This window comes from Astyanax mexicanus, chromosome 3 (assembly GCF_023375975.1).
Source record: "Astyanax mexicanus isolate ESR-SI-001 chromosome 3, AstMex3_surface, whole genome shotgun sequence".
Classification (NCBI taxonomy): Eukaryota; Metazoa; Chordata; class Actinopteri; order Characiformes; family Acestrorhamphidae; genus Astyanax; species Astyanax mexicanus.
The window spans coordinates 30,296,883-30,306,308 of record NC_064410.1 but is presented as its reverse complement, the minus strand read 5'-3'; the positions used below and the strand labels follow the sequence as shown (position 1 = coordinate 30,306,308).

At 36.4% G+C, this 9,426-nt stretch overlaps 1 protein-coding gene across 1 annotated transcript; it reads left to right on the top strand.

The window, feature by feature from the left end:
- The first annotated feature begins 97 nt into the window (after nt 1-97).
- On the top strand, nt 98-9,117 carry necap1 (NECAP endocytosis associated 1). The gene is made up of 8 exons (XM_007258260.3): nt 98-293; nt 3,334-3,434; nt 4,412-4,516; nt 6,184-6,265; nt 6,421-6,529; nt 6,648-6,792; nt 7,286-7,379; nt 8,365-9,117. Exons 1-8 carry the CDS (start codon nt 199-201, stop codon nt 8,423-8,425), a joined length of 792 nt encoding a protein of 263 aa, XP_007258322.3. The 5' UTR covers nt 98-198; the 3' UTR covers nt 8,426-9,117.
- Nucleotides 9,118-9,426: the final 309 nt, after the last annotated feature.

Genomic DNA, 9,426 nt, shown 5'->3' with positions numbered 1-9,426 from the left:
CCCCCTCGGCCCGGGACCCCCGCTCTGAGGCCGGTCCGCGCGCTTGTAGATCGGGGGCTGCGTGCTGCGTCGCATTAAAGCTGGAGGTTTTCCAGTGTCGTCAGCGTCACTGACGTCGCTGCTGCAGGCGGATGGCCAGTAAAAGCAGAGTCGGATGAAGGCTGATAAATGAGCCGCGTCCAATAGGTTTCTTCCAAGATGACGACCGAGGGGGAATACGAGTCCGTGCTGTGCGTTAAACCCGATGTCAACGTTTACCGCATCCCGCCGCGGGCCACCAACCGCGGGTACAGGTAAGCCGCTGAATCATCAGCGGGGCTGTGCGGGCCTCCTCCTCCTCCGCCGGCGGCGGCGCCAGGTGTCCGCATTAATACCGTAAATCACGCTCTGCTCCGGGATCAGCGCAGGCTGTGCCCCGCTGCCCCCCGCTCTCTCTGAGCTGTTTGTTTGTTGGGGGTCACAGTCTCGGGCTGTTGGGGGGGTCTGTGTTTAAGCTCTGTGCTCGACCTGATCGTGTCCTCACTGCTTGTTTTTATCATTTTTTCATATTGGATGAGAGACACCCCTCTCTCCTGAGGAGCAGCAGCATCACTCAGACCCCCTGTTTTCCGCTCTGTCCGCGGTTTTTATTCTGCAGGTAGCTGTGATGAGGAGGAGGATGATGATGATGATGATGATGATGGAGGCCTCGGGCCACTGAAAAGTGTAATTCCTCCGACCGTCGAGTAATCTACCGGTTAGAAAATTTAGCTACAAGGTCAGGTTAACATTTAGCAGCTTAATTTTCTGACCGTATCAACTTCGAAAATAGAAAATTGGGTATAAAACTTCCCAGCGGGCATTTCAACGTTGAATCAAGGTTGATTTTGAAAGTGAATCAACGTTAATATGGTTAACAATAAACTTGCATCACTGCAGTAAATCTGAGAATAAAGAAAGTTACCCACCAGTACCAATCTGATTAAACTCAAAACAAATAGATCATGAATATGGTGTTAAATTAAAAAGCAGTTACTGCAAATAGAAGTAAAACCACTTTTTTATCCCTCCATCCAACCATCTTTTAGAAATTATATGGTGATGAAATGTAAAATGCTAATTCAAAAGGCAGAAGGTTGAGAATATTCTGTTGTTTCATGGTTAAAATGTCAACGTTTGCACAACCATTTAACATTTAATGTTGATTCAATGTTGTTTCAACCTTGAAAAAAACAAGCACATTACTTTAGTCATATTTCAACCACATTTCATCGTTGAAGGTCGGTTATGTGCCAGCTGAGTAATTCGTTTCGGCCTTTCACAAACAGAATAAAAAAAATGAAAATTTGAATCTTCTCTGCAGTTTCAGACTTGTCCATTTTTGTATCTTGCAACACAAATCTAATGGTATAATCCAACTTGCAAAATGCAAAAAATTAAATCTGAAAATAAAGAAAAAAAAAATTTCCCTCTAAAATTTCGATGGTGGGGCAGAAATGAGAAAACTAAAAATGGATGAAAACTTATTTCTTGTACACTGCACTAAAATAAAAAAAAAGTTTTTACATAAAATTTTCTATTTTTGCGTTTAGCCTAAAACCGTCAAATTTAATTAATAATCGTTACACTGACCCCACATGTTTATCAGTTCCTCCTATAATAAAATTGATGTTCCTTTTTTTCATCAGTAATGGACTGAAACAACGTTGATCTCTGATCACTGATTCAACACTATTTTAAACATTCAAATAAACTTTGATTCAAAGTCAGAATTTCAACACTAACCTCAGGCAATGTTAAGTAATGATTGTTTAAAGGTTGCTTTACCCCATTATCAACCATAAAACATATAATGCAACCCAAAAAGCAACCTTTTTTTAATGTTCTTTGCTATCAGCCCAGATAGTAAAATGAAAAAACTGGATTGTCCCTGCTGAAAAATCCAGCTCTAAACCAGATTTTGCTGGTAGTTGGTATCAAATCTAATCTCTGCTGTTCCTTGATGGGCAATATGTTTAAAGAGCTGTTCATCTAGAAGAATGCATACCCTATACTGGTAATCCTCCCTGATAGCAAAGAACATTGAATAAACATTGTGTTTTTGAAGGTTTATTATGGAAAAAAAAAAAACCCTTAAACATAGTTTACTTGACACTGGTTAATGTTCAAATTCTGACATATAATCAGCGTTCATTTAAAGGTTTTAAATGTTTGGGCCGAGCTCCTCTACACTACACAATGCTTCAGTGCTTCCCAAAAATATATATCATTTACTATTATTCAAATGTCCCTTAATACACTGCAGGACCACAAAACATACAAGCAAGATGTACATTTAATGTAGGTAAAGTATAATACAAACCATACATATAAAACCATAATGTTGATTCAGAGCTGAATAAAAGTAAAATTGATGGGCACAAATAAATCAATTCTGATGATGTTTGATGGAAAGTGTTTTTTTTTTTTGCTGCATTCCATCTTTTAAGGTTGATAATGGAAAACAACCTCTTAATGACCTTTATTTAACATTGCCTAATTGGCACCATTTAGTATTGAAATTCTGACACTGAAGCAATGTTCATTTAAAGGATTTAAATGTTTGGGACTCTGAATCTACCCTCACAATGCTTATAGGTAAAATATGCTACCCACAAGTAATAGTATTATATTAATAATTATAATTTAAATGCCCCTTTCTAAACTGTAAGACCACAGTGCAGGCTAAAAGAATAGGATACAAACAAGATATACATGTTCAATGTAAAACCATAATGTTTAATCACTGTAAAACAGATGTGCACAAAAAAAATAAGTGCTGACGTCAAGTATCCACTTTATTTCAGTACATTAATGATGAAATTATCCTTTTGCTGATAGCAAAGAACATTAAAAAAAACATTGCTAGTCATTATCCATTGCCTGTTTGGTTGCATTACATGTTACAAGGTTGATGGTTCTTTGGACAAATAATAATAATGATAATGTTATACTGTGCCGTTCTGCACTGCAAGAGCCCAGTACACACAATAAAAAAGGAATTAAAGTAGGATATACATATTTAACCCCCAGTCAGTGGATTAAAGTGAAATGTATTTGTACAGCAGTGTTTACAACCTGATGCTGACACACTGCAGTTTTATAGAAATCCAGAAGTAACACAAGAAATTGGCACAGAAAATGTCAGACATGAAAGTGACTCAATTTTGATTTGACATGAGAAAAAAGTACGAGAAGAAATTTGAGTCATGCCAGCTGGGTACTGTGAGTGTGTTGCTGGTTGCTAAGACACAAAGTGAACAAAATGCACCAATCATTGCTAAGGCCTAAATTCTGACATTATGTTATTGGTAGGGCGGCTGACTGGAAATTGGACACGCCTGACTGGACAGGCCGCATGAGAATAACAGCGAAGGGGAAGGTAGCGTATATAAAACTAGAGGACAAAGTCTCAGGTGAGGAAGAATGGAAAATTATCTATTGTACCATTTAATGTTTGTAATAATAGGAAATGTCTAGACTACTCTGAGTCTAAGGAGAATTTATGAATTCTGAAATTAATGTTTTTTATTTATTTATTTATTTTTAAATCTCTCACCCTGTAGTAAACAAAAGTGTCTCAAATCCGACTGTTTCTAAATATAAGCTAATGGTGCTGCACACAGAACTGACATTATAAGACAACCTATAAAATAGTTTGCATTGTTTAATGAGATTATCATTTTTATAATATTGTACTATATAAAGTAAGTGTATCTAGTAATGTTCAGTAGTTGACTTACATTTGTAAAATGTCATTTTTTAATGTGAAATCTATGAAGCTGTTAGCCTGCTTATAGCAAAAAATCTTCACAGGACCAGACACATTGTGGACATTTTTGTTTGCCGCAGGATGCGACAGCACTGCCTTATGTTTTGCAAATCAGCAGTTGAGCTAGACTTAACAGAGATCAATAGCTCAAACAGAATAGAGGTTGTTTTTAGACCTCACACATCTGACCTAAATAAGCACTTTAAATAAAATGTAATTTGCGTACATTGCAACCAATAGTTTTGTTTGTAACTAGGGTTGGGGAATAATTTAATATCAATAGATATTGTGATATACAATGTTTTAATAATGGTGATATGATTTTTTTATACATATTTCAATATGCATTATCTACAGCAACTGTCAATGGCTGATGTTAATTACTAGATGCATAGATGAGAATGAATTTCTCAGTTGTTTTGAGCATTATTGGCTATTTTTCTGTGGCTCAATTAAATGTAATTTGATTGTATCCATTAAAATTAAGAAATGTATTGTGATACATATTTTTGGCCATATAATCCATGTCTACTTGTATAGTAAATAGATTTTCACTTATCTTTTAAACCTGCATCACCATGTTAGTCATAAACACACTCTTTTTGTCCTTCTGTTTTTCAGGCGAGCTGTTTGCTCAGGCACCCATTCAGGAATATCCTGGTATTGCTGTGGAGACAGTCAGCGATTCCAGTCGGTACTTCGTGCTTCGAATACAGGATGACAACGGTGTTTATCCACTTATGTTTATTTATGAAACCTGAAATATTTACTCTTGATATCTGTGCAGTTTTGTATAGGGTTACTGAAGTAAAATTAATTAAATACACTTACTTTTTAGAAATATATAGTTCTATAATTACAGACTGTAATCCTCTGTTTCTCTGCATGTTTTATTATTTTTTATTTTGCCCTGTTTTCAATGGTAAGAACCACACAGGACCACAACAGAACAGGTATTATTTGGGTTGACATGGTGGCAGTGTGTTAGTGTGTGTTGCAGTTGTATGAGTGGATCAGACACAACAGTGCTGCTGGAGATTTTAAACACACCAATATTTTTCGCACTATAAGGCGCACTTTACTTTAATAATACTTTAATTTCCCCAAAAATCGTCAGTGCGCCTCATAATCTGGTGCATCTTATGTATGAATTTTACCGGTCAGGTTGTAAGGAGCAATGAAACCACTCTACTGAAGTGCAGCATAATACAGAAGTTTTAGTTCAGTTCTCCAGCAGTATTAGCATTACTTGCTAATAATAAAATCAGTGATAACCATTTGGCCGTTCAGAGGTGAGTATTATCGGCCTGTAGCCTGCTGCTGACCTTGACTAGCACTGCTGGAACAGCATTAGAATACCCGCTAATCGTGCTAGCCATTTGGCCGTTCAGAGATGAGTATATTGGACTGTAGCCTGCATATTTACTGTGTTAAAACAAGCTACATGGGACAAACCGCTAGCTAATATCACCCTGGTTTACCAGATCACTCAGGGATCCTCCTTAGTGTAGCGCTGTCAGGCAGCAGTTAGGTGGCATTAGCGGTTAGACGCTAATGCTAATGCTCCAGCCTTAGTGGAAATTTGAAAATCTAAGCTTACTGTAAATAAATGGAAGCGTTCACAAAAAAAAAAAAAAACAGTTTTCAGGAGAGAAATCTGTGTAGATTAATATCCAGTGCTGGTTTGACTTGTCGGACTGAATTAGAAGGTAAACATGACAACATCCCTGTTCCTAAAAGTGCCGCTTAAAATGCGCCCTATAATCCGGTGTGTCTTGTGTATGAAAATAGACTAGAACATAGACATTTATTGATCATGTGCCTTATGATCCAGTACACCTTATAGTGTAAAAAAATATGGTTTATTCTCTCAGTAAACACTCTATTAGACACTCTTACCAAGCTGCTCTATCTTGTAGATGAAGGTTCAATCCCATTTCACCCCTTGGCCCTTCCACTTAGCCCTCACACCTAGGGGTAGGGTGTCCTGATTCTTGTTAGGCTGGAGGAGTAGAAGGAATGCCCACAGGATGCTATTCTCAGGCTAACTCTGCTATGTCTGATCCACTTGTACTAACACACCACCACTGTATAACCATTTTTTGTAACCATGGGATTTGACCATTGAAAGACAAGGTGGCTAAATAGACAAATGAGTGTTAAAACTTAAAATCACTATGTATTCCTTCACATATTACTTTTTTTTCTTTAATTTATTAGTTTCTTCATTATGTTTGTTTTCATTTATTTAATGATTTCTCACTTTGATGATTTTAAAGGTATTTTTTATATAGTACTACTTCATATAATATTTAGACTGTAATAGATTGTATATTTGTCTATTTTGGCTGTATGATAATGTGATCAGTTACTTAACTTTACATATATTTCAGGTCGCAGTGCTTTCATTGGAGTTGGGTTTGCAGATAGGGGTGATGCATTTGATTTTAATGTTGCTTTGCAAGACCACTTCAAGTAAGTATGCCTCTCTCTCTCTCTCTCTCTCTCTCTCTCTGTCTCGCTCACATTTTTAATACATATAAATGGTCATATAATTATCAAAACAGCTCATGTACCGCAGACTGCTTTTAAGTATGTTCACTTCTGTATGTTTTTTTTTTTTTTTAAAGGTGGGTAAAACAGGAGAATGAAATAATCAAAAATGCTTCGGCTGCAGACTCTGGACCCAAGCTAGATTTAGGCTTTAAAGAAGGACAGACCATTACACTCAACATTGGGGTATAACAGTTTACGCCAGTGGATACTATTTTATTAATATTAATAGATTAGTATTAGCTTGTGCATTGTACAGCTGTACAGTAAATAACTTTTTTAATATATTGTTTATTTATTTCAGCAAGGCAAAAAGAGGGATAAGCCTCGTCCTCAGAGCTCCGGGGGCCTTGGTCTTCTCCCGCCTCCCCCTGGAGGCAAAATAGCCCCTCCTCCTTCCTCCTCCAATCACAACACAGTACAGCCCACAGGAGGGGTATCGCAGATTGGTGTGTTATTTATTTATTTATGTATTTATTTATTCAATCATATTTTGGTCAGTCTCTTGTCAGAATTGTAAGAGTTTATACTCGTAAAAATCCAAGTGTCTAAATACTGATTAATTTTAATCATCATCATCAATGCATGCTGACTCTCCTGCAGCACAACTTCAGTTCTGTAATTTGTTGGAACGTTAATCATTTTGTGATAAAATTCATAAACTGCACTTTACTGTGTAATCAGTCGATGCACTAAGTATTTGGTGACTGACATTTGTCCAAAAATGTCAGAAAAAGACACTTTTACGGTTAGAATAAGTAAAAAGATTTATTTGAAACAATTACTTGTTTATTAAGTCCTGTTTCAGTGTTTCCTGGAATGGGGGTCCAATTGAATAACATCATAGTGAATTAATTTAGTATTTGGTATCTATAATAGAATTTATGGGGAGTACACCATTTTTATTCATGTCTTACACTTTCTGCTCTTTCTTTTCATCAGGCTGTCTGTTAGAACTGGACAGTAATAACTCTAATACAGTGGTCCAGTCAAATCCCAGTTCTGACCTCTGGGGGGACTTCTCAGCTCCTGCAAGGTAACAACTTTTTTTTTTAAGCTGTCTGTTGTGTGACTGCTGTTCTTTCTTTTACCGCATACTGCAAAAATGGAAACAAAAACAGACTTCCAAAACATGTCCACCATTGATAAATCAATGTTCCTTCTTTTATTTTATATATTAATGCACATTAGAGAGAGTTTTGGTATTTTACAGTGAAATGATATTAGTGTGTGTCTTATGTTTTTGGAACATATGTTAGTATTCTCAAGAGCTTCTTCCCATTGGTCAATGGAAATCTTTACACAATGTTCTTCCTTCTATATTATTGATCAAAAGTATCAAACTCTTCCAATCAATATCAAAATCACTTCCATTATTTGAGTAAAATATAGATAGTAGGGTTTAAAATACTTCTGTAGAAGTTGATGCATCAACTCATGTTTTTTTACTCAAGTAAAAGTGTAAAGTACTGATTTCAAAACTACCTAAAGTATAAAAGTTAAAGTAATATAAGGGGAAAAAATGCCATTAAGGACAAATGCCGTGCCACAGGAGCCTAAAGTGCACTACCCCACCTCCCCAAAACACATTCTTACACATCCTTATATTAAAATGTTAATGTTAAATTTGGGATGCATTAGGCTCCCTGTTTCAGCTGCATATATGCTTATTTAAAAACTAATGCATTTAAATACAATGCAAATATATTAAGAAGCTTAGATGGGACATTTCGCTTGAGATCTCTTGAGTCTCTGCCACACATCATCTTGACGTGACGTGTGCATCTGTGATGGATCGTGTATAAACCATTAGGGGGTCAGAATGGTGTATGTTTATGTTTCTCATCCAACCACAATCAGATTCACTCTATCTGGATGGAGAGATTTATCTGGACAGGGGTTTTTTTGAACGATGAGAAGCCAGAATGAAAACAAGCTAAAATTCCGAAAAGTAAGGTAACAAAATATTTGTACTTCATTACTTGACACCTCTGTTATTTATCCTCTGATTTGTATTGCAGCTCTATTCCTCCTCCTGCACCAAGACAAGAACCTACTTCTGGGAACTGGGTGCAGTTTTGAGGCCACCTCAGCATTCTGTCTGTTCACATTATTTCCTGAGAAACTTCATAAGTCTGTCATTGACAAAACATTGTACATACAAATATCAGAAGCACACGAGGAAGGGTGGAGAGAACCTCGGTGTTAAGATTGTTTTGTCACCAGCTTATTTTACTGAGCTAAAAGCCATTCAATGAAAAGAATAATCCAGTGACCTCTAGTGGACAACATCTTGCTTGAAATGTTAAAATTTTTAGGTGGCAAACGGCCACTGAAGATACCCGTGTCAGTCGTATGTACATGTGTTTGTGAGAAAGAAAATGGAAGAAAATGCGTGTGCACCTGTCTGTTATTTATGGTCTATTTATCATAAGACAATACATGGAAATCCAATATATTTGCAATACATAATAAATATAATGTGCTTAAACAAGGGAATTCAAACAACAGTAATAAATCTAACCCATAGGGATGGTTTCTTAGAAGGGGATTAGGCCTAGTCTTGGACAAAATAGCATTTCGATTAAAAGGAAAATATAGTCTACGACTAGGCTTAACACCTGTCCTGGAAACTGATCCCTAAAGTGGTAGGGACAGAATGTCAACTCTATAATCTGTACTCATTTCATGCTCATTATAAGTCCATCATGCATTTATGACGAATAATCAGTGGTCACTTATATATTAAACCAGAATAAAGTATTCCAAAATAATTGTGTAAAAGTTTTCTGAATATTTGCGTAGTAACAAAAATATGTTTTATAATAATTAAGAATGTCTTAATCCACTGCAGTAACTATAAGAACAGAAAATACAAATGCAGAATTGTCTTTGTGTCCTCTTACACTTATATCCTCTTAATGAGCTTTTAGAGACAAACTAGGCCATTTCTTCACTGGGATATTAATTAGACCGAGGTTGATTAAGAATGTGGGGCAGATGAGCGTAACAGGTGCCTTGGGGTTTAATAGTTTAATACAGCCTATTCTAAAATATGCTATGTGTCCAAAAGATTGTGGACA

Coding starts and splice junctions, on each gene's coding strand:
- necap1 (XM_007258260.3), top strand. CDS start 199: ATGACGACCGAGGGGGAATACGAGTCCGTGCTGTGCGTTAAACCCGAT. Junction 294..3,333: donor GCCACCAACCGCGGGTACAG/GTAAGCCGCTGA, acceptor TGTTATTGGTAG/GGCGGCTGACTGGAAATTGG. Junction 3,435..4,411: donor ACTAGAGGACAAAGTCTCAG/GTGAGGAAGAAT, acceptor TCTGTTTTTCAG/GCGAGCTGTTTGCTCAGGCA.